At 38.6% G+C, this 25479-nt stretch overlaps 1 protein-coding gene across 1 annotated transcript in view; it reads left to right on the plus strand.

Annotated features, from left to right (window-relative positions):
* The window catches only part of fgf11b (fibroblast growth factor 11b), a 65841-nt gene that overhangs the window by 11212 nt on the left and 29150 nt on the right, over positions 1-25479 (plus strand). The window contains exon 2 of the mRNA XM_056247832.1: positions 22934-23044. Within this exon, the coding sequence (XP_056103807.1) occupies positions 22934-23044 (111 nt within the window). The remainder of the gene's footprint in view (positions 1-22933; positions 23045-25479) is intronic.

Raw genomic sequence — 25479 nt, forward strand, 5'->3', positions numbered from 1 at the left:
AACACATGGAGGCTTCATCTTGGTTATTGTAATTTCTGTCTGACTTGAGGAGCTGCCACATTTTAAGTAAACAGCAATATCAATGTAGCAAGTAGGCTGAAGAGGACATCCCCCTCCTTACAAAAAAAGTCCACATGATAGTGTGTGTGTGTGTGATATCGCAAGTGGGCAGAAGAGAAGCAAGAGACAAAGCCGGAAAGCACCAGCAGGAACATGATTAGCATTGCTGCATTTGTATCACTACAGCTAGTGTAGGGAATATCAATGCTTCACTAATGATGCCAACATTGCTTCATTCTTCTCCCAGTAGGGGTTGGTTGTATAGAGAGGATTGCTGGTTTAGCGAGGAATGTTGGTTTGTATGTTGTATGTTTGCTGTTTATTTCCCTAGCGTCTGTGACCCTCAAAAATTTAGAAAAATACCATGTAACAGTACGAGAATCCCTCAGCCAATCATATTAATTAAAAGTCATCGATGCATGAGATTAAATTAGACAGAGCTAGGGGTGAAAAGGGCATCACTGTAAGCTGGGTGTTGAGATAGAAAGAGAGATAATGAGAAAAATTGTACTGTTGTTTTTTTTGCAGGTCAAAAAAATGGCACAAACATTATTGATAATGTGACATCTGCAACACTGCTCTGCTAGAATATTAATTAAGTGGAAAACTTGCTTAAAGAAATCAAACAAAATCAAATGTAACTATTTACTTTTTAAATACACATTCTTAGTCCTGTGCACAATCTGCATGTTATAAAAAAATAAAAAAGGATGTCTTCGTGATCTTCATGATCAAAATGTAGTAGCTTGTCCCAATCTCTATAAAGACATCTAAAAGTGTTACTGAAATAACTCCAAAAGAGAGTTAAAAAACTCCACATAGAGCTAAATTTGACCTCCAGTAAAGTGAGGAATAATGGTGCATTCTAAAATTATTCAATTTAACTTTTCTTTTTCAAAACTAGTGTAAAGCTTTCTATTTTTTTTTGTGTGTGGTTAAGTGTACATTTACAACTATAAGAGGGAATAGGTATCCAATGTAGTATAATGAACTAGAAGTAAAACTATCATGTTCCACACAACCTCAAAATTTAAGTTCCAAGAAAAAACAAAAGCACATGTTTTAACAAGCAAAAAAAGCTATTTAAATTGCCAATGATGGAGAGTAAAAAACTCTCCTCTTGTTTTCAAAGAGGACAAGATGAAAATGTTTTAAGTTTTAAACCATTTAACATTTAACGATCATTCCCGACCAATCAATAACCATCATAAACCTACCTCAGTTCCTCTATTCTTGATGTCTTCTGCGGTGCAACTATGAAGTTTCTCACTGTATGATGTGCTGAATACAAAGTGAGCTTTGAGGAGTTCATCAATGTCAAAGACACTTGCATAGTCCTTTTTATTGCCTTCTTGTCCACGATGATGTAGAGTTTCTGTAAACTCGATTTGTGTTCCCTAATGCGGAGTAGGAAAGGCTGGAAACTTAAAGTGTTAACACAAGACACAAAGGTCTGCATGTTTGTACCAACCTGTAATGAAAGGTAAAACAGCATTGTCAAAAACAAAAACATATTCTTGCAAGATGAACAAATAAAGCAAGACTCAATCGGCACTTTCATTTACAATAAAAAAACTGCACAATTGAAAAATACCTCCAGAAACATCAACAAATGCCTGAGGAGAACCAATTTTTGCTGTCCTATTGTGACCTTTTGTGATTGGAGGAAGAAATGGCAGCAAGATAAGTTTCAACCTAAACAGATAAAATGAACATGAAGTTAAAAAACAAAACAAAAAAAACATGAAAGTTTCTCTTGCCACAATCAATGTGTGACCTCACACCTAAAGACCTCATCAAAAGTGGTCATATCCTTGCTATCTTGCAGTCAAGTCAAGTCACCTTTATTTATATAGTGCTTTTTACAATACAGAGACTGCAATACTTAATTGCAGTCTCAATTAAGTTCCACTTTTTCAAGACTGTCCTGGAAACCTACAAAGAGCATCAATATATTCTGTTCAATCTTGCATACTGCATAAAGTACTGAATCAATAGATAATACAAGTGTAAAATCTATAGGTTACATATGAAGTTATGATACCTTTATAAATAAATAATCTCTAATCATAAGCGTATGAAAAATGTGCAGTGTTAGGGAAATGAGTCTTTAAAAAAATCTTACAGAGAGAGCTGCAGCAGGTCACCAAATATTCCCAACTTCTGTGTCAGGTGGCAAACCACATATTTCTAAAACTGCAGAAAGTGAGAGGAATTAGCCAGACAAAACCATTGATAAGACTAACATTCAGTATACTCAAAAACAAAACCATTATGAACTGAAAGACGTGTAGCTTATGAGCTGCAGATGCAGTTTGTAACAGTCAAAAGTAGACATTAATTTCATGGACATCTGTGGCTGCTTCAGCAAGTTTTATTTTACAGCTCAAGTAATAACATTAATGACAATTCATTATTTACATAAAATGTAAGAATGCCTCTGGACTCTTCAAAGCAGGGAAATACCGCGTTAAAGGTTTGTTGTTAGTGACGTGATTTTAATGAGGTTAATGTGAGGTAACGTAATGGATTACTTACCTGAATGTTCTAGAAGTGTTTGTTTGAATGCAAAGACGACCAAAATGATTCTGTTATTTGACTAGACATAACAAGGTATTGTACAAAACCGGGACGTTAATTAGAAATATCATATTGCACAGTGTCAAATGGGCTCTATGCACGGCGGTATTTCCGGTGAGGGTCTAAGGATGCTGGATTACTTCCGCCGATCGTAGAGTCCAATGCTATACCGAGAATTTATATTGGTTTTTATCTATTTTTTACAGTCTATGGTTTTTATACTCTATTGACCGTTCGCAAAAGCCACGCCCCCTAGTTATTGTTACTACGCCTGTCAAACAAATGGTCAAACATGACCAGCGCAACAGATTGCCATGACGGGAAGAGGTATACCCGTGCGTGTCAGTGACCTTTTTGGGAGCAATATCTCAGCGATATCCTCCAGATCGAGGCAAAAGGGGTTACATTATGCAGTGGAGGGATATATTCAAAATATAAAAATACGCAATGAAGGAGACACGACTACTATCGAGGCTAATGCTTACTGGTCTCAAGTGAAATCTGAGAAACCTTATGACCTGTACCTCAAATGCAACCAGAACAGCCTTGAAGAAGATTTTATATGCTGGTTCAGTGGCTAATGTTTGGAGTTAGAAATATATAAACTCGCGCTGCATATTTAGTCATTTTGCCTCAGATACAGGATTATACATTCGCTTTAACAAGCAGGTTGTTCATTACCACGGCAACCGCTTGCGTGTCATGCTGAATGCGATTTTCGTGTTTAAAAAGTAACTATACATAAGAGACGGAAAGATGCAGATAACCACACATTATTTAAGGTTATTTCTATTCGTTACGATATTGATATATGAACTGATGTTGTCAAGTAAGCTTCATGCTTTCCCGTTGCGAACGTGCACTCCTCTAAACTGTAGCCTACGGGTGCTGCACTGCTAGTTGACTGCTGCTTATTTCCCCCGAGAATATCATGTTAACAACAACCCTTTAGAAAACGTAATTCCTTTGTGGATCCTCTTGATCTGCTTTCTCCATGTTTCTTTGACTAATCTCAGTGTCTCAGTCTCACGCACGCTGCACACGAGTTAACCATGTTCGACACATTTAACTGGGAGTGGGGCCGTCCACACTGTTTTATCCATTGTAGGCACCGCTCATGTTGTGTTTTCGGCTTTGGAAACGAAAAGAACACAACTCCTCCAGACAATCTCTCGGGGTACCTAGTGTCCGATTTACAAACGCCGTGGGCGCACCGCTTCACCATCTTGCTTGGAGCGCTTGGAGTCAATGTTTGACGGACCTGCTCACATAGTAACGGTTGCTATGATGTGTGATTGGACAATGGCCGTTTTGTGGGTGGGGCCTGCGAACGGTCAATTGCTATACTAAAGAAACGTTAAGGCCTGTTCACACCGGGACGAATTTCGCGCGCGATATTCGCAGACGTTTAACGCCTCGTGACTTAATAAAGGGCGCCAATGTGAGTGTGCACACCGACGCGAAAAACGCCACGCGTAAAAGCGTAATTATTTAAAAAACGCCTCGGGTTCGTTTTTTTGGTTTGACGCGCTGCGTCAAAAACTATCCGACCAATGAGATTGCCGCTTTTGCTCACGTGTCTGGAGCTTCTGAAGTTACAGTAAAACACAACTTGGGGGTGCTCAAACACAAAACGGTCGTGCCGAGCACACAAACGTAACGGCGAAGAAGATGCGCCAAGTAGCGTCTACTACACCATAGATATCCATAATAAAGGCTAGATGTCTCGTCCGCGCTGCTGGCCAAATATGGCCTTTATTATGGATATCTATGGTCTACACTGCCAAGAAGAAATAAGACGAGGAAGATGCAAGGCAAGATGAATGTAGAGCTGCTGGTCTCGTTGGTGTCAGAACATAAAGAACTATGACAAACGCGACAACGACTACAAAATAGGACTATTTCTGTTTTACATTAAGCGCCATCTAATGTCAGGGAATGAATCTGCATGTTCATCTCCCCAACCGGAAACTGAAGAGCAGCCTTGCGTCAAATGCGGAACTTATGCGTGCATATAGCCTATTTCCCTGACTGGCTCTTTAAAAAACTGTGAAACATATTATAACTAAATGATACGAGAGTGCATACATAGGTCGATCTATTATAGAAAAATGTTATATTTCATTAAATTTTCAGACAATATCTTAATTCCTTACATAAAAACAATCGAGTACTCTCTCAGCAGAAAACTAGCACCCGCTAGCATGCTAACATCTAATATAACTGGCGTAGTGACGTAGCCTACGTTGAGGCGTGGTTAGTTAGATTCTCGAAAATGACACCAACATTTGACACTCCTAATGTTGATTAATTTGACTCGGCTCTGAATTTTAAAACGTTTAACTACTGAACTTTATCCTGGGAAAACCCAGACAACTTCCGGCTAATTTAGATTTGCTCTGAAAGTTAGTCTGGCAAAGAGCTCATTGAAACCCATTTCCAGTCCGCAGAAATCACGGCACCAATCAGAAACGTTGGGGCGGGCTTTACACGATGACGATAGCACAGCGACGGTGAAGCAGATTTTGTACATTTACAAAGATGGATGCCGCCGTGGAACTATGTGTGACGGTTATAGTTGAACACCGTCATTAGAACTCTATAACCGCCAAAACCATGTTATTAAAATATATTTTTCACAAACATTTATCATAGAGAATGTTTAAATACTAATATCAGCTTACAAGGGAAACGGAGGCGAAGTTAGTGGTGCGATCGGAGGCTGCTACTGCTGGAGATGATTCGGGAGAGGTCTGTCCCCCTTTACCGGTCAGAGCGCGCGCTGACACGGAGTAAAGCCTTGTTTAACTCGACTCGTCCGCACGAGCGCGAAGGTGCGCGGGGCAAAAATGGCGCGTTCGGTGCGCAAGACCGGCAAGACCCCATTTCGCTTGCCTGTGTGCACAGGTTTTTTGTAACAGCGAGCGCGGCGCAGCATCCGAGGATGAACGACTTCAAGCCGAATCTGCCCGAGCCGTACGTCTCACAGCACCGGCACCCAGTTTGCGCGTCTAAATTGCAAAGTTTTTTTTTTATTAAGGTTTTGTTTACGGTGTGTGATTTATTTAATGGAAAGCACATTCACTTCCAGTTGTCTTGCTGTTAATTTTAAATAAACGTAGAGCAAGTAGCTAATCAGTGTCAGCAAGTTGTTCTATAACAGACGAACCAACGTCCCTCTGCATACGTCATCTTCTTCATCGCTCTGATTGGTTTTAGGCAAGGGGGTAATCCACCAGCCGGAAACTGAAGTCTCCCCGGGGGCCGCCATTGGCTAACAAGCCTTCACCTGCTGTTAGCATCCCATTGACTCCCATTAATTTTTGCGTCACTTTGACAGCGAATAACTTTACATCTGAGGCGTTTAAAGACTCCATTTGTCCATTGTTTATTTCTAAAGAAACACAACAATGTATAAAAGGCTCCATTACCTTGTATCTTCCGTTATGGCCCCGTAGAAGCCGTTTTTGTAAAAATAGGCTAACGATTGCGTCATAACACGCGACTCTGTCGCACAGTAGAGAAATTACCGTATAGACAGAAGTAGAAGCTCAGTCACAATCGGGGGGACGTGGAGGCATAAAGTCAAGGGAGAAGCCCATAGAGTGTCATAAAGTTGCTCCTGCTGCTAGCTCATGGACAGCTAATACTCACGATCTCCGTCTTTGCAAGATTCGGAAGGGAATGATTCAGATTCCTCTTGGCACAGCTACTAGAAGACGTACAAGTTGCTCACGTCACATCTACGTCTTCAAGCTCAGTTTGAGCATGCGCAGTGCGCTTGGCAATCAGGAAGTGAGTGCTTCTAATTGACTTCACTTTTCTCCGTTGAAGTCTATGGGGTCGCTGTGTCCATTTCTTTTACTGTCTATGGTTTTAGGTCTATCCAATTGCGCCCAGATGCATTTGAGCTACGTCCGTTGGTGACGCCCCTTTGGAAATGATTTGTCTATGAAGCTTTGCCAGACCCTAACTCAGTTACAACTGAGAATGGTCTGGTTTTAACCAGGCTAACTGAACTTCGGAAACACAAAACTGTAAGTACACAGAACTTACTTTATTTCCACATGTGATGATTGGATTCAGACTTCACCACCTGAGTCATGTGATGATCCAGTAACCGCGCTCTGAATGATTCAGAGACTCTTTGAACGATTCACAAGAAGGGGCTGTTTGGGGGTTAAGGGTTTACATGACAGTGACGACACCGGTTTCAACTAAAAGGTCCAGTGTGCGATTTTTAGCGACATCTAGCGGTTCGGTTGCGAGTTTACACCAAGGGCTCAGCCCACCGCTCACCCCTCCCTTTCGAAGAAGCTACGGTGGCTAAAACGGGACAAACATCGTCGTCTGAGACAGCAGAGAATAGCCAGCGTAAACCAAGTTTCTGTACCACAGTCCATTATAAACCACATCATGGATAAAGTTTCAGGTGAGGATCAAGGGTCTTACTACATAATATAATAATAGTAATCAGCTGATTGTCTCACGAACGTAACCAGCACATTCTCCCCACATAGCAAACCCATAATACAGCGAGGGAGAAGAACCACATGAAACTATGCAACTACTATTTTTTCTAACAGGGTAGTAAAGGTTTAGCTGGCTAATATAAGCTGTTACTGTGGCTGAGCTGGTTAAAGCGTTAAGCCTTGTTTAAACTCGACGCGTCCGCATGAGCCCAAAGGTGCGTGCGGCAAAAATGACGTGATTGTAACAGCGCGCGCGCCTCCGCATCCCCTAGACACCACTTACTACACACACACGATAGGCTTTTTTTCACTGATTTCGGAAACTCGATCGACTTAAAATGCTTCCAAGATCGACGGGTTGGTGATTCCTGTAACTGTTTTATGGTCAATGACAAGAGTGGCCTACTAATCAGCTATCTCACGAACTTAACCAGCACATTTATCCCCACATAGCAAAGCCATAACACAGCGAGGGAGAAGAATTAAGTTACATGAAACAATCCAACTACATATTTACACCACTGACAAGGGAAAAGTCACTACTCACGGGGTTTATGACTAGCTTATTCTAGCTTCCTGCGGCTTCTCTTTCAAGGTAGTGATGAAACGCGCTCTGTTGCGCTGTTTGTTCGCGTTCGGCTACGTTAGAAACATGACGTCACAATATGGCGACCTTCATTGAAGGGGATTCCCGCGCCTATGTAGATATAAATGCCTCATTCTAAGGTAATAAAAACATTACGGTTTATTAAGTAAGTTCTTTATGCACCACTGAACACATAGTTATGGATTTCATATTGCATTTCTGTTAATAGATACTCAAAAATGTTACACACTGCTGCACCTTTAAATCGTAAAACTCTGTATGCGTTTTGGCCGTTCGTTTACACGAAAAGGGCATTTTGGGTGTCTGAAAACGCAAACTTTTGAAAATGAGTTTCTAAGTGCAAGGTTACAAGTCTCCGTGTAAACAACAAAAACGCAATCTCTGAAGACGATGGCGTCATGCACATGCTATTACATGCTTCAGTCACATGCGTGTTTTATCATTGTTTTATCGCCATATAATGAGGCTTGTTTGAGATGAACAAAATCTGCGCAGAACCGATCACCGGTGATCAGCGCGAGATGCATGCCGGTTAGAAATGTTTTTTTTTTTTTTTTTTTTATATATATAACAACATTTCAGTCTTTCCAGTTCACATTCGTTATAATAATAACAATACAATGCGTTAAAGATAAAAAAAAACACAAAAAAAAACCACAAACAATCAAGTTACCAATAAAGAAAAATAAACTTGTGACAGATTTGTATCCCATGACAAAAATAGTTCTAGTGACATATTATCCATTAAAAATTTCTAAATGAATGTTCATTACTGATATGCATTTTTTGTCTGTAATTAATTTAAGAGACTTAAAATAAAAATCCACCTCTATCAAAAACAACTTAAATGATGGTGAAGAATTCTGGAATTTACATTAATGGATATGAAACTTGCCTAACAAAATGTAAAGGTTTATTATAGTACATAGTTTATTTTCTTTGTATTCAAAATAAGTGATAATGTTCTTCCCCTCAATGTTGATTTTGTGTTTTGTTTTACATAATATATAATTCTCAAGTTCTTTCCAAAATGCAATACTGTATGAACAACCATAAAACAAGTGGGTTACATTTTCAAGTTCATTTTTACAAAAAGTACAATTGTTATCAATATCAAGAAATCTTGAAATGTACATCTTAGATGGGTATATGTTATGTAATATTTTTAGATGTAATTCTCTAATTTTATTTGTGACACAAAATTTAAAAGGAACAAGCCATGCCTTTTGCCAATTAATATTCATAAAAATAGCATTCCAGAAAAATTTCCCTCTAGGTATTATTTTTTTGGCATTGTAGAAACATTCTCTGATATGTTTATTAGTACATTTTTTGCTTAGAATGTCAATACCATTTATGTAAAGAATGTTAGGAGTAATGCGTTGTACATTTTGCTCTACATAGCTTTTCATTCTAATATTCCACTGGGAATAGAGTTAATTACTGAGCTAAATTCTTTAAATTTTACAGGGAAAGTTTTCTGTGTAAGAAAGTCTTCATAGCTAGAAGTTGACCATTAGGACTAAATAAGTCTTTTCAGTAGATTATATTATTATCTATCCAGTTTTGTAAATACAATGATTTGTTCCTTTTAATAATATACTCATTGTTCCAAATGATAGATTTATGTGGTGAAAAGTTGTGTGAATAACATAGCTTCCAGGCTAACAGAGCTTGTTGATGAAATTTCGACATCTTAACTGGTAATTTAGAAATACTGTAATCACAAGACAGTAAGAACTTGAGACCTCCAACCTTCTTGAATATATTATGAGGAATAAAATTCCATAATGAATCTGGGACTTTTAAGCATTCCTTTAACCATTTAACTTTAAAAGTATAATTTAAATCCACAAAATCTAATAGATCAACCCCCCTTTAGCTTTAGGACCAGAAAGCAAAGCTTTTTTCAAATGGTGGTGCTTATTCTTCCATACAAATTTAACAAACATATCATTGATTTCTTTACATGTAGAATCACAGACATTAAGGGAGAGTGCTGGATACACAAATCTAGAAACTCCTTCAGCCTTAGTCAAAAGGACCCTACCGATTGATAAGTCTCTTTGAAGCCATAGGTTCAATATAGTTTTAGATTTTTTCATTTTGGGGGAGAAGTTAAATCGTTGGCGCTCTATAACATTCTTACAAACAAAAACACCGAGATATCTAATACAATTTTTAACAGGCATATTATATATGGTTTTATCGTTTGTTTCAAACAGACATAAAATTTCACATTTAGATTTATTCAATTTTAGTCCAGAAGCAGCTGAGAATTCGTCTATTAATGCTACAGCTTTTCCAATCTGAATTTTTGTCCTTTAAGAATAATGCTGTATCATCAGCTAGTTGGGTCAGTTTAATTTCCTTTCCAAAAATAGACAAACCTTGAATTATTGGGTTCTTTAAAATATGTAATGAGAGCAATTCAACAACAATCAAAAATAAAAAGGGAGAAATCGGACAGCCTTGACGGACGGATCTCAGCACTGGAAATCTTTTGGTAGTGTTTGGATATAGTATGACACAACTGTCAATATTTTTATAAAACATTTCAATTGTTGAAATAAAATTTTGACCAAAACCAAAGGTTTGAAGTGCTTTAAACAAAAAATGATATTCCACCGTATCAAAAGCCTTGTAAAAATCAAGAAAAACTATAAGGGAGTCATTATCAATGTTTTCAGAGTAGTCTAATAAGTCAAGAACAAGCCTTATGTTGGAACTAATATGACGGTTGGACATAAATCCAGTTTGAGTTTCGGCGATAATTTCTCCAAGTACTTTTTTTAATCTTTTAGCATATGAGATAATTTTGTAATCTATATTTAGGAGCGTAATAGGTCTCCAATTTTCGATCATAAGGTGATCTTTTTCCGGTTTAGGGATTAGCGTTATAGTACCCTGTTTCATACTTGTTGACATTTCTTTCCTATCTTGACATTCCTTAAATAATTCCAATAAAGGATCCACAATAATATTCCAAAAATGTAAATAGAATTCAACCGAGAGGCCGTCGTTGCCTGGAGATTTTCCTTTTTTCATTGATTGGATTGCTTCTGATATTTCTGATTTTGGGATGGGTCGTTCACAATTAGTTTTGAAGGGCTCTGAAATGGTTGGTGTATATTTTTTTAATTGATTCAATAAACTTATCACAATCATTGATTTGGGAATTTGATTTGTATATGTTACTGTAGAATGAATAAACATATTTTGAAATGTCCAAATGATTAGTGGTTATGACATCATCAATCTTGAGTGCAGAGATATTGTTTCTTTTTTGATTTCGTTTCTCTAGGGCAAAAAAGTAGCTAGAGTTCTTTTTGCCTAATTCCAACCATTTTGCTCTTGACCTAATGAAGGCTCCTTTAGCCATATTAATATATGTATGATCTATTTCTTCTTTTAGTTTCTTCAATTTAATTTCTTCTTCCTCTAATAGATTATCTTTCTTCAATAATGTATTTAGTTCGTTCATGATACTAATTTCTTTTGAAGCGTTATTATTTTTTATTTATTTACTCCGTCTCATTGCTTTTTCTCTTATCTTAAATTTAAAGTATTCCCATTTTTGTGTATGATTCATTTTAGGATCCCTAAATATCTGATTCGCTGTTCTTTTAACATCACCACAAAATATTTCATCATTTAATAAGTCATTATTTAGCTTCCAGAAACCACGAAGATTGTTTTGATTTTGTTTAGTGCCTATTAAATGAATTTTAATCAATCTATGATCAGATAAGGGAGCAAAATCGTGAGATGCTTCTGAAACAAATTGTGTGCAAGAAGGTGATATAAGCCACAAGTCAATTCTGGATTGTAGAGATCTATTCGCATTACTCCAAGTAAATTCATTTGTATCAGAATTTAAATATCGCCATACATCTACAACCGAAAGTTGTTCACAAATATATGCAATGCTTTTAAATCGTGAATGTTGAACTGTTCTCATCGGTAATCGATCTAAGAGATCATCTGGAGCATCATTATAATCTCCCCCAAGAATCAATTGTGCTTCTTTGTACTTCAGTTTAAGAGCTTCAAGTTTCTTACACAATTGTATACACATTGTTTTGGCTAGAGCTGTGTTGTTATGATTATATAATAATAATAATAATAATTCATTACATTTATATAGCGCTTTTCTAGGCACTCAAAGCGCTTCACATGGAAGGGGGAATCTCCTCAACCACCACCAATGTGCAGCATCCACTTGGATGATGCGACGGCAGCCATATTGCGCCAGAACGCTCACCACACACCAGCTTACTGGTGGAGAGGAGACAGAGTGATGAAGCCAATCAGTGTGTATATATATATATATAGGGATGATTAGGAGGCCACGATGGACAGAGGCCACTGGGCAAATTTGGCCAGGATGCCGGGGTTACACCCCTACTCTTTCGAAAGACATCCTGGGATTTTTAATGACCACAGAGAGTCAGGACCTCGGTTTAACGTCTCATCTGAAGGACGGTGCTCTTTGACAGTATAGTGTCCCCGTCACTATACTGGGGCGTTAGGACCCACACAGACCACAGGGTGAGCACCCCCTGCTGGCCTCACTAACACCTCTTCCAGCAGCAACCTGGTTTTCTCAGAAGGTCTCCCATCCAGGTACTAACCAGGCTCAGCCCTGCTTAGCTTCAGTGGGCAACCAGTCTTGGGCTACAGGGTGATATGGCTGCTGACAAGTTACAATATATAAGTTACAAACTATAAAAATGGTGTTATCCAGTTTGAAAACTAAAATAATCCATCTACCCTCATCTGAAAATAATGATTCAATAATAATACCTTTAAATTTGTTGAGGAGAATAGCTACACCAGCAGATTGTTGAGAGGCATGACAGAAATAACACTGATCACCCCATTGTGCTTTCCAAAATTTCACATCATTTTCACTTGAGTGAGTCTCTTGCAAAAGGATTAAATCTGCATTTTTTCGTCTACAAAAAATAAAAATAGATTTTCTTTTGGTGCTGTCACGGATACCTCTAACATTAAGGGATATTATTTTTAAGGAACTGAAGTGGAAGTCTGTCATAGAAAAATAAAATAAAGTGAACTAGAAGTCTGTAAATAAACAGGAAGTTGTAAAGTGTTGAGATATAGATACACAAGTAGATACTCTCAAACAAGAACTCTAAATATTGAGTACCTTATGAAATTGAAGACTCATTTCTTTCTCTTTTTAATATAAAGAAGTGAATAAATTGCTTAATTAAGCAAGTAACTGTGCCACTGTAGAAATAGGTTATTTAACTACTAGTACTCGTAGTGCAGTATGCTAATTTCGAACATAGGTAATCACATCAATATGATTGTGCTATACAGTAGACAATAAATGCCTGAGTAGGAGAACTTAACCCAAGGTATGAACATATTCCCGGTAAAACAATACATCTAATTAAACATGTAAACTTAAATTAGCCATTGTTCCTTAAGAACAATAACCTGGGTTAGCTTGAGGTAGTTAAGGGATCTTATTAATATTACTTAGCAATCAACTTAACTTAAGATCACCTTATTATTCAACTAATTAATTCTTAAACTGTATGTCTTACACCATCAATGATGGCCACGGGGCCGATCCATTTGGTCTTCTTCCCTTCGTCACGGGCTTGTTTAACCATTGGCCAAAGTTTGTTCCTGCACTGTCTCTCCGTGTAAGTGAGGTCCTCTGCCATCCGTAGATTTTTCCTTTTCAACACATCGGAGTTGAGGGAGGCTCTCCATACTTTGTGTCGGAAAGTGCGCATGGTGAATTGCATGATAATGGGACGTGGTTTGTTGTCATCTTTATTTCTCCCCACTCTGTGTACAGTGTCTACCAGGAACCCAAGTCTGGACTTTTCTTCTGGAATGATCTGGGCGATTATTTCCAGCACCTCCTTTCTCACATCTTCGTTGCTGTATTCCGGGAGATTAAGCAGACGGAGATTCCATCGTCGGCTATATCTCTCAGCCTCCTTCTGCCGCTCCTGAATTGCAGTCGCTCGCTCGTTCAGCTTCTTCACGATGTCATCTGTTGCCTTACAATGCATCCCAAGGTCTTTCATATGCTCCTGCATGACAACAATCTCCGCCGTGTTCTTGTTCACCATTTCTTCAAACTTGGAGAATCGGTCATTCAGTCCGTGAATAGCATTCAGGATATCAGCATTGGACACATTTTCCAAAAGGGAAACTTTTTTCGAAATTTCAGTGCGGACCTTCTTTGGACTGGGGCTATTCAGAGGGGTTTCAGGAAGAGGTGAACATAAGTTTGGGAAAGCATCAGACTCCAGGTCCATTATCAGTCCTCCCTTGCGTCTTGCTTCTTTTTTGGCCATATTTTCAGTGCTAATCTGTCACGTTGCTAACTTCTCTTTTATTAGCTAGCCGGTTCACTGTTTCATAACGCGACGACGGAAGAACTTCACTTTTTTCAGGTTAAATATTCCTACTGTCCGTGCATAAAATACAAAGGCAACAAGTCACTTCTCAGAAAACAATCTTTGAGTCCATTAGGATAATTCTAAAAGTTTGGTACTTTGAAAAATTCACGAGCTCACAGGAAAGCGTCTACCCAGGTCGCCATCTTGGCCCGCCCACAAACACTATAGACTCGGTTAGAAATGTGTCCGAGTGTGGTCCGCCTTGCTCTGATGTCATGCCGACGTATATTAGTTTGAACTAAAGTTAAAAGCAGTATAATGTGTAACATATATTCCATGGAGGGATAAACAGAGATAAAGCCCTGCCCCTGATAGGGAACATGTATACACTAATGCAATAGATTACCACAGCGTTGTGTAACAGGATAAAGTGCATTATTTTACCTAATGCAATATAATACCTGGCATACACACACTTAAACTCACTGCTTGCTTCTACTTAATGGAATGGTTTACTTAAAAATAAAAATGTTGTCATCATTTACTCACCTTTATGTTGTTCCAAATCTGAATTTCAAGCTTCAAAAAGGACACCATTAATCATGTATAAAACATGTGACTTGTGTGCTATATTCCAATACTTCTGACCTCCTTTGATATATTCAATAAACAGTTTTGTGAGGATTAGACCAAAATTGAAGTCTTTTATTCACTGATACTTTTCCCCTTAAGTGATCTGTTAACTGTCGCAATTTGGATCAGTCCTATTGCAATTTTTCAACGAATCATAGCTTCAGAACGACTAGCTTCAGAAGACTTTGAAAATGAAAGACTTATGCAAAAAAAAATCCTAAAGGGGGGCCTTTAGGATTTTTTTGCATCCCTGGAAGCATCAACACACTTCCATTGTAATGGAAAAGAGCAGCCAGAACAGTTCTTCAAAATCTCTCCTTTTTGTTCCACGGAAAAAGGGAAATCATATGGTTTTGGAACTGTGAAATAACTGTAGAGATTAGAAGCTGAAAGACAAATAATGACAGATAAAATAAATCCAACATAAACAGAATTCAAGCATTTATTTCTCCAATAGCAGCTTACAGTTGATTTGCTAAATCCTTGCAAACAGTATTTGATCCAGTGCATGTGAGTCTGAATGAGTGAGAGAGAATAAAAGCTGGTCCTCACAGGCAGGATTCGGCACAGCACACCAACCGTCACTTGCTGTATCTCCAGCGTGGAGTTGGCAGCAGCTCAGTGGTTTCTGACAAAATTACCATCTGTAACAGCCTGGAAATGGACACTGCACACTACCACTCCCCGCACCTCACCTCCGCCAGATAAACAGCACACGGGGGGGAAACCAGAGCGGTCACTTTTTTTCTTTCCTCATTTTCTCTCTCTTTTAAGATTTGTACACAGAGATGGATCTCTTTTTCATACAGTTCTCTATAATCCAGCTCCCAGAATAACATCTTTCAATTCTCTTTTTCTTATTTTTTTCCGTTTGTTATTAGTATCACTCATTTTCAACCTCTTTTTTTTAAATTCACACAAACGATTATCTGTATACACAAAGCTACCTTGTTAGCCAATAATATGAGCCTTAAATGCCATCCCAGCTAACACAATTATGTTCTAAGAAATGTTTTCTAAGAAAAAATATATATTTCTTGATTATATGAACATTAAGGGACATTCCATTTGTATCATTTTGCAAACATTACGTGAACGTTACTTTTGTATGTTCTTTAAACATTCTGAAACAAATTTAAATTGTTAACCCTCATCCTTCCTTTTGTAACAAATCCTTCCCTCGCGGGTCATAATGACCCGAAGCCCTAAAATTATACTTAATCTTTTTTTTTTTGGTCCAGAAAGCTTATTTTATTTCATTTTGATAATATTTGTTCTATTATTAATGCAAATCTTTTGGAGATTTTTTTTTATTTTTTTATTTTATTTACCTTTAAATTAATACATTTGATCAATAAATAATAAATAAATAGTAATTTAAACGCATTCCTCACATTCTTTCAAATTAAATTCAAAGTAACTCACAATTTTCATGCATAAACCTTTTAATTCAGCTCAAAATATCTTACATTGGGTGTCTTTGCTAGCCTGGCAAGCCAGACCTAGCCTACATCAAGATGTTAGGTCTGGGAACTCACAATTGACCTATGGCTAAGCCACGCCCCCAAGCACGATGAGCCAATCACAGTGCGCATAGCTAACCCAATACACTCGGACATTCTCTGCTTCCACATCCATTGAAATGCATTGCAGTTAGACAGTTCCCTTATCGAGTCGGTCTCTCGACATTACGTATGGGGAAATCCATTTCTCCTCGAATTATGAAGTCTGATTTGAATAACTCTTTTGCTTGCAAATAGCCAATAGCGATCCCGCCATCACCTGATTGGCTGACACTCCTCAATATAGGTGACGGCGGGCGCCAAAAACCTCAGAATCTTTTTTCTTCACTCGAGTCTGTTTCACCGTTGATGTACGCATTCAGAGCGGAGTATATTAAGGAGTTTTTATTTCCCCTCCTGCGTTCTGGTGGATTATATTATGTCTCTTTGTCGCATGTGCGGTGGACCCATCGAATTCCCGGACGCACACAAACTTTGTGTGCTGTGCCTGGGTCGGGACCACGCGGAGGCGGCGCTCGAGGGATAGGGATGTCCCGCTTGTGAGGAGCTTCCCATCAAGATCCTTCGTACAAGGCTGGCCGTTACACGTAGCAACGACCTTGTGTCTCCTGCCTCTCCCCAGTCTGCCGCCGTCAAGCCGCGGACTGGGAGACGGCAGAGAACTCCATCCGTGGGTTCTGTCGAGGCGCTGACGTCGGCCCAAGGCCCTCGCCATCCTCACGTGGCAGAGCCCGTGATTTACTCTGAGGCCGTTTACCGCCCTCCTAAGGAAGCGCGGGAAATTATCTCGTTTGGATACGACGATGACGACGCCATGTCCACCAGTGCCTCTGACCCGGGAGCATGGTCCGAGTCTCCGTCTGAGGGCGCCCCCGCCTCTTTGGATGCGGAGCTTATGGCCATTCTCACTGAGGCGGTGGCAGATATGGAGCTGGAGTGGACAGCGCCCAAGGAGCTGCCGTCGAAAAGATGGATGGACGGTTCCTTCCTCGGCGCGGGCCGTCAAGCTGAAGGCCCGCGGAGACCCGCCCCCTTTTTCTCGGAGGTCCACGAGGAACTCACCAGATCATGGTGCTCCCCTTACTCAGCCCGAGCCCATGCACAAGGTACCCAGCTACTAACTACAGTGGAAGGGGCAGAGAAATTGGGCTTCGTTTTTATATGTTTTTTCTTGTCATTTTAAGTTTAAAATGGTCAAACGGTGTACATGGGGTACATGCAACTCCGACACTAGGTATCCCAAGAGGCAGGGCGACGGTGTGTATTTTTTACCCTTTCCCAAGCCACATCTCAACCGAGATAAGTATCTGCTCTGGATAAAGTTGGATAAAGTAAAGGTAGACCACAACACCAACTAAACGTGGATAAATTAAACAAGAATTAAACAAGGATGTCTACATCTGTTCTAAGTCAATAACCTATATTTGAACGTTATATTTAACATCTCTAACGTAACGTTAGGCTAACGTTAGCCTAACATTAGAAAACGTTGACGTTAGCTTCTAGCTGCGTTGTACATCATGTCACTTAGCTTCATTAACGTATCTTTAAATAACCGAGATAACAAATGTTAGCAATGTTGTGCTGAAAGATTCATATAAATACTGCAGTGCATGTACAATGCTGGTCCTCTATTTTGTTGTCTGAGATGGTGATGGCAACGAGATGCGGTTTATCACGTTTACACTGTGACATGTAAATTTTTGCCTGGAGCTGAAGCTTTTCATCAACCTTCTCAACAATAAAATGATTAATATAAGCCTCCAATGAATAGTTAAGGCCCTTTTGGTGACTTCGAGATGATATATAATCTTTCTGTCTCCAAAAATCATCAATTACCTCCTGTGAAATGTCTCCTACTGTGACAGCTGCCATAGCGCCTGTCACCGAATGTTGACTGTTTGTCCGAGTGAGTGGAGGGGGCGTGGCTTAGCCATAGGTAGCAGGGAAATCGCCTATGGAAATCACAGCACAGAACCGTCACAACTCTGCCGTCATTGTGTTAAGCCCGCCCACCAACTCTTGGCCTGACCAGAGTTTGGTTTTTCCACTTCGAAAGCCAACGGAGAGTCGATAGACCACACTGGCCGCTAGGGTGCGTCTAGATTTCTAGGCTGTGTCTTTGCCGATCTCTTGTGGAAAAAAAAATAATATATCCACTAGATGGCCTTATAGCTCTATTTGGAGCAAATGAGCTGTTCCTCTTTGTCCTAAAGTCAGTTAACTTCAGTATGCATTCAGATACACATGAAGACATTATAAAATAATTTTTTGGTAAAGTTTTAGCATTTTTTGTTAGAATTTTAAGTGTTTTTAGACCATTATTAAAGACCAGATAACTTTGAACGAATGTTCTATTAATGTTACTGGAATAATGTCTGTTCATACGTTAGACAAAGTTCTGAGAACATTCTTGTTGGGATATGACTGCACAAGTCCAAACACTAGTATTACTAAATATACTGAGAGCAACCCACCACTTACTCATGTTCCTACGCAGAACTAAATTAGTAGAAAATGGCATGCTTCATTAAATGCTGTTAAACACCATATGTGTTTGTGTGTGTGTTCTGTCACTTTGCTGTGTCATGCTGGTTTTTGGATGTGATGATGAAGAGCCATGATAGCCACAGTTTCCCGCTGTTTAACAGTAGTGTGGGATGCTGTTCGCAACCCGTCGGTTTATGCTGATACTCTAAAGTGAATCATCAGTGTCGCTGTTCCAGTGGAGGGCAGCTGAGATTCTGATTAGCACTGTCATGCTTCAGCTGTCAAATGAGGCTGTAAGTGTATACTTTATGGCTGTCCAATACATATAGAGCCATTTTCTCTAATGAAATTATGTCAAATGCATCCCTTCCCCCACCTCGCTTGGCAAATAATCACATGCTTCCTCTTTTTTGGGGTTGGATAATGCATCATATTATTACACCACATAGGTAATTATTAGAAATTGAAGGAGAGGGGGAAAGACGAAATTAAGAGACGAAAATAAATGAGTTGGAAATATTGTAGTCATTTTGTCCGCTAACTCAGAATTGTGATGCTGAAAGAAGCTGGAAAGCAGCTCTGCAGTATTTTGTAGAAAATGGTTTTGCAAATTGCAAAGTAATTTCATTGCAGTGTATTTAATTAATATTTGTTGACTGAGGTTATTGTCTGATAATGTAAAGTTAACGACTTGCTTTATACAAAGGAATTATCTGCTAGGTAACATGCATAAATAACTTAGATTGTGTAAAAGTGATGCAGGTGTATTCCCTTATGCTTATCCACTGGTACAACAGAAAAGGTGTGTTCGACTTGAAGCGGCGCTGCGCAGACCGATCGGTGTATGACATCAAAGTACCGCGAGAGCAATTCAAAAACATACGGAGCTGTGTACTCTCGGACAGTGTCAGTGAAGAGCACCTTGAGATGCAATATGAGACATGATGAAGTAAAATCAAGGTAAATATCACTTAACAGAGTATTTTTATTGTGTGCCATTACAATCAAGTCATGCAAAACATATACAATTTTAAAAGGCCATTTCTGCCACAAAATGTTGTCTTAAATGACGTGGAAACGTTTAGGCTATAACATGCATGACAGAATTTCTCATGTATTTAGACTATTGGACATTTTAGTTGACAGTGAAAAGGTTAAAACTGTGTTTTAAGAGAGTTTATGTTGTAGTCCACAGGGTCTAAAGTGCTTCTAGTTGAAGAAACACCCAATACACCCGACTGCTCGCCTCGGAAGTAGGAGCTTCTCATGTGTACTTGAAAGCAGAAAAATGTCCTATTCCTACCAACACTCACTTCTTGCTGATCTCAGGCTAGAGATAAAACTGTAGCAGCAAAACTAACACATACACACAATCAGACACACACAAACCTGAGCTTTGCAACCTCTTTGTGTCAGTGGAATTTTTATCAGGATTTGCGTGGGTGAAATCAATACGGGCTTTTACCGGGTCTTGGGAAAAGTTCAGCAGATTCCACCTCAGTCCTCTGCTTTGCCTAAGGTGTCATGACAGCAAAGAAAAGTGGAAGGAAACACTTAAGAACACACACTCACTGTGCAGGACGTGTAGCGGAAAAAGATCTTCATTAACTTGTGATTGGATCGCCCGATTAACCATTAATTACAACAAAGCAGTTCTCACTTCATTTCAAGTTTGACATGATGAAGCATGATGAATTTGAGACTGATTGTCTTTTTAACCCACCGGCTCGACATTTATACAATACAAACCTTTAATGTCCTTCGCAGTGGAAACTAGCCAGCCTATCCCTCCAGATAATCGCTTTTCTTCCTTGAGAGATTTCTTTCATTTGAATTTCACTGTGGGGAATGAATCAGCTGGTCCTAAGAAACTGTGCTTAACGTGGTCACTACATTAACTACAACTACACTTCTCTTTTTTTTTGGAACTACAGGTAGTCTGTTTACAAGCAATTTTCTATTTAGCTTTCCTTTTGCTTGTTTCTAAAATGAACAAACTTGGCCGGGGGGACTGCACTAATAAAACATTCAGCTTCTGTTCTTTTCCTCAAGTCTCATAAATAAACGTGCAATGCGTATAAATCTTTAATAGAGTTGCATACACATTTTATTTCCGAAAGTCCTGAAGTGACCAAAGCTTGTCTAAAAATAAAGATGGGGCTAACGTGAATACAATGCTATAGGGATGGACTGTGAAGCGTTCATGGTAAAATGGCCACAGGGAATGAGGGAGCAAACATTGTCTTCAAGCAGTTATACATGAGAAAGTGTAAATGTCAAGTGAGTTACTAAATGTTCATGACTAATGGATCATCTGCACCATATGTGAGGCCTGCGAAAGGTAGCCTATTCTGATCTGACCCTACAGGTCATTTGGAGGCATCTTCGTGTGCATAAGAAACAGCTGTGCTCTAGATATTGATGCTAAATTAGGCCAGTAGTTCTTAACTGGTGGGTCGTGGCCCAAAAATGTGGACAGCAGTGGAAGAAACAATGCCACATGCAAAAACCCTAACTGTATCAGTGCTTAATGATTAGCATAGCAAAATAAATAGACGTGTGATGTGACCTTTTAAAAAGGGAGCATACGCATTCAATCAAATTCTTAAGGATTTTGGCAGAAATTCACAGGTTGCTTGACACAACCCATCATCCTTGAAAACCATGAACAAAACCGCAAAGGGTAAAAGAAAATCTGAACCAAAATACATTAAAGTTCACTTGCAGTAACCACATTTGCCTATTGTCCGTTTGTCTGTCATGTTAGTTTGTGTCTTGTAATTCATTCCCCATCGGGCTTATGCAGCTCTTGATTACATTAATAGGTTAAATTATTACAAATCTTTTTGTTTAATTTAATTGCCAATGTAAAATCTGGGTCCTGAAACAAAACCTGTTAAGAGACACCGCATTAGTCATTGTAGACTAGTTAACTTGTGCAAACGTGACCCAAAAAAGTTTTTGGACGACCACATTAAAAAATGTAGGAATTTAATTGCATTAGATAACCCGCAACTGAAAGCTAATCTTCTCATGACTTTTCCTTGCCATTTTGGCAATTACTTTTAACCAACTGGTCCCAAGGTGATTTTTAATGGATGTATGAAATCGGTTCCCCTCAAGGAGTCTTCGCAGAGTATCCAAAGGTGTTAACAGTTAATTTGATGAACTACATGTTTCAAAAAGTTTAACTACCAGAAAGTGTTGCAATACTTTTTGTACTTTATATTATATTGTATAATTATAAACCCATTTTTATGTTGTGAAATGTTTTTCATGAAAAGTGTTGTGCTAAGTTTCTATAAAAATAAATGCTTTGGTTTAATATTTGATCTAACACAATGGCATTCATACATTTAAGTGTGACTTATGTGACTTAAATGCAGTTTATTGGAGACATTATCTATTTACACAACCGTTCAAAACACTGTCTTCAGTCACATGATCCTTCAGAAATCATTTTAATATGCTGATTTGGTCCTCACAAAACATTTGTTATTATAATCAGTGTTGAAAACAGTTGTGCTGCTTAATATTTTTGTGTCAACCATGATACAGTACATTGTTTTTCAGGGTTCTTTGATGAACATAAGGTTCAAAAGAACAGCATTTATTTGAAACAGAAATATTTTGTAACATTATAAATGTCTTTACTGTCACTTTTCATCAATTTAATTAGTTTTTGAGGGGAAAAAAGTATTAATTTCTCAATTTTTTTTTACTGACCACACATTTTTGAACAGTCCTGTATTCAATTGTTTTCTTTCATGTTTTAATATATGTTTACATCAGGAAGTTTGGTCTGAATTCCCTGAACTCTCAGGAAAAAAAAGGTACAAAAGCTGTCACTGGGGCGGTACCTTTTCAAAAGGTACACTTTTTGTTCATTTTAGGTACTAATATATACCTTTAAAGTACCAATATGCACCCTTTAAGTACAAAAGTGCACCTTTTGAAAAGGTACCGCCCCAGTGATGGCTTTTGTACCTTTTTTTCTGAGACAGTGTCATACTAAATATGTGCACAGCATTGTAGTATTTAAGTACATCTTGTGGCACTGTTAATGAATATACTCTGTGTAAGCTTTAATGAAGCGTTAATGAAGTCGCAAACCGCAAACTGGGATGTTTTCTCCCCGGACTAATATTGTGTGTCTGTGATTGTGTTTTCTCTCTGCAGAGCCACAGCTAAAAGGCATCGTCACCCGTCTGTACAGCCAGCACGGCTACTATCTGCAGATGCTGCCGGATGGCACCATGGACGGCACAAGGGACGAGAACAGCTGCTTCTGTAAGCGCGTGTTCTTTCTCACTTGTAATTCACACCTGACAAGCCCAGTGTGACCTTTGGTTGGTCAGTTGTGGGAACTATTGAGTTGTGTCTGCGTGTGTCCGTTCCTGCGACTGCTAGACAGACATAAAATGAACTTTTGTTGTTCATGTCATTCATTTCCTCTGTCTTACAGTCTCCTCACGTACATGTTCCGTCTGTCTGTCTGTTGTAATTAATTTGAAAGCCTGTGTTGGCATATGTCCCTTATGTCAGGCCTAAGGTGTATAACCCATGGTCACTGGTACAACTCTGGGGATTCACACTCAGCTGAATTGAAGATCACATGCCGTGGTATGAATATTTGTCTCGTCTGGAATTAAGGCCAAACCCGATAATTAGAAGAGGATTTTCACATATTCTTGGCCTTGTTGTGTATTTTAATCAGATGTCTGGAATTTATTCAGTTTTTATGATAATATGGTAATTGTTGTTTTAATGATGTCTGAGCTGACATTAATTAGTATGTCACTCACATTCCCCTGTACTACTTTTTTTTTTTCGGTACTAAGTGGATCTGCATTTTGAACTAATGAAGTGATTGATTCAATAACCCATTCATAAAAACATGGGCTGCGTCCAAAATCACATACAGTACATGTCTGAGTAGGTACTACATTTGAATTTGAATTTACTTTGTGACCGTTAAAAAAGTATGTTGTATATACTGTGAATATGGATAGTATGAATGAAATTTTGACGCGCTACATCACCATGTTGTTACTGTCACGTGACCTACCAGCGTCAGTTGCGTCGCTTCACTGCCATTCATGTCCCAATTCAGAGGCTGCATCCTTCGAAGGACGCAAAGGTCCTATGAAGGTCGGACCGAGCGTTGTTAAATGGGACGGTGCAGCCTATAGGATTGTTCTTGTGGCCTAGCAACTGTGACAGGTGCCATTGACAAGCGATGCCATTGACGTTTTTTGAAAGTTATATTCAACTGTCTGAAAAGAAAAGAGGATTCACAGTCTAAATATTTTCCATTTATGGTCCATTTATGTACATAATAAAGAGGATAAACTATCTACAAAATCACATAATTGGTAAGATATGTCAATATTTGAAGAACAGATTTAAAGTGTTTTTTTGAAAATTCGAGTAAGTTGAATCCCTGCAGTACTTGCATTTAAAAGTGTAATCTGGCATTTTCTCTAAATAAATATCCAGTCATTGGCGCACTATGAATCTTGGGATAGGCTTGGGTCCTAATCCTTGGATCCACTCGTTCTATGCTGCGCGGCACAGGAAAAGGACGCATTTGTAGGCCGTGTCCGAAGGAGCCTTCTTCGCACGCATTCGTGCATGCATTCATCCTTTGAAGGATGCAGCCTCTGAATTGGGACGCAGCTATAAATCCTCTCCCATGGCCTCAATGCTTGCACATTCCTATAGCTCATCCTGGGTCGACATTTTATTCGATAACATTAGGCAGTTTTGATTTATTTGCTGTTTAATGCTGGTGATCGCGTTATTTTACATATGCATATGATTGCATATGATATCGCTCGTTACTGCATCTTCTTCGCATATCTTCTGATCAGGAAATTCAGTACTCTTTCAGAAGATGTGTAATAGCACCCCCTACCATATAACAGGGAAAACACGGAAAGCCAGAGAATTCCATCAATGGTGGGTAAGTGTTTTCTCACAAATGACGGAAATTTCCGTCATTGCAGTGGCAAAAGTCTTTTTTTTTTTTTTTTTTATATGTAATATTCAATATTTAAAAAAAAAATCATAGTATTATTAATGCAATTGTAATTTCAGTGTAAATATGCTTATGCCACCTCTGCATTAAATAGTCTGTGTAAATACATCTAAATGCCATCAGATGCAACTTCACAAAAACACGCAGCAAAATATTGTCTAATTATGATTATTAACAAAATAAAAATAAAACAATTTATCATTTTTGTCAATATCACACACCTTAAACATAACAGTGTATATGTTCTACAATATATCTCTCATATTGATTATCAGCTAATATAATTTTTTCCCCCCCATTTATCAGAATCCGCTTATATTGGCTATACCTTCACCTTTGTCTATGCTCACTTATTCTTTATAAACACTAATAATTAAATAGCATTGTTAAATGCAAGCTTAGAAAAAAGGTTCAATGGCGTTCTATATATAGAACGATAGGGTTCTTGTTTCACTTTTAAGAACCAGTTATGCCAAAATGTTCTAGGCCTATATAAGGAGAAATGCCCTAAATGATTACATAATACTTCAATTTTTAACAGGTTATTTCCATATTTTCTAGTGATACAGTATGTTTACAAGTGGTTTAATTCATAGTCTTAAAATGATCCCATGATGGGAAAGGTTTATATGAAGGGCCTGACAGAACCCTCTAAGGTTCTAGAACAGGGGTCTCCAATCCTGCT

This window comes from Rhinichthys klamathensis, unplaced genomic scaffold (genome assembly GCF_029890125.1).
Source record: "Rhinichthys klamathensis goyatoka isolate OS25496 unplaced genomic scaffold, OSU_Roscu_1.1 h1tg000050l_1, whole genome shotgun sequence".
NCBI classification, from domain to species: Eukaryota; Metazoa; Chordata; class Actinopteri; order Cypriniformes; family Leuciscidae; genus Rhinichthys; species Rhinichthys klamathensis.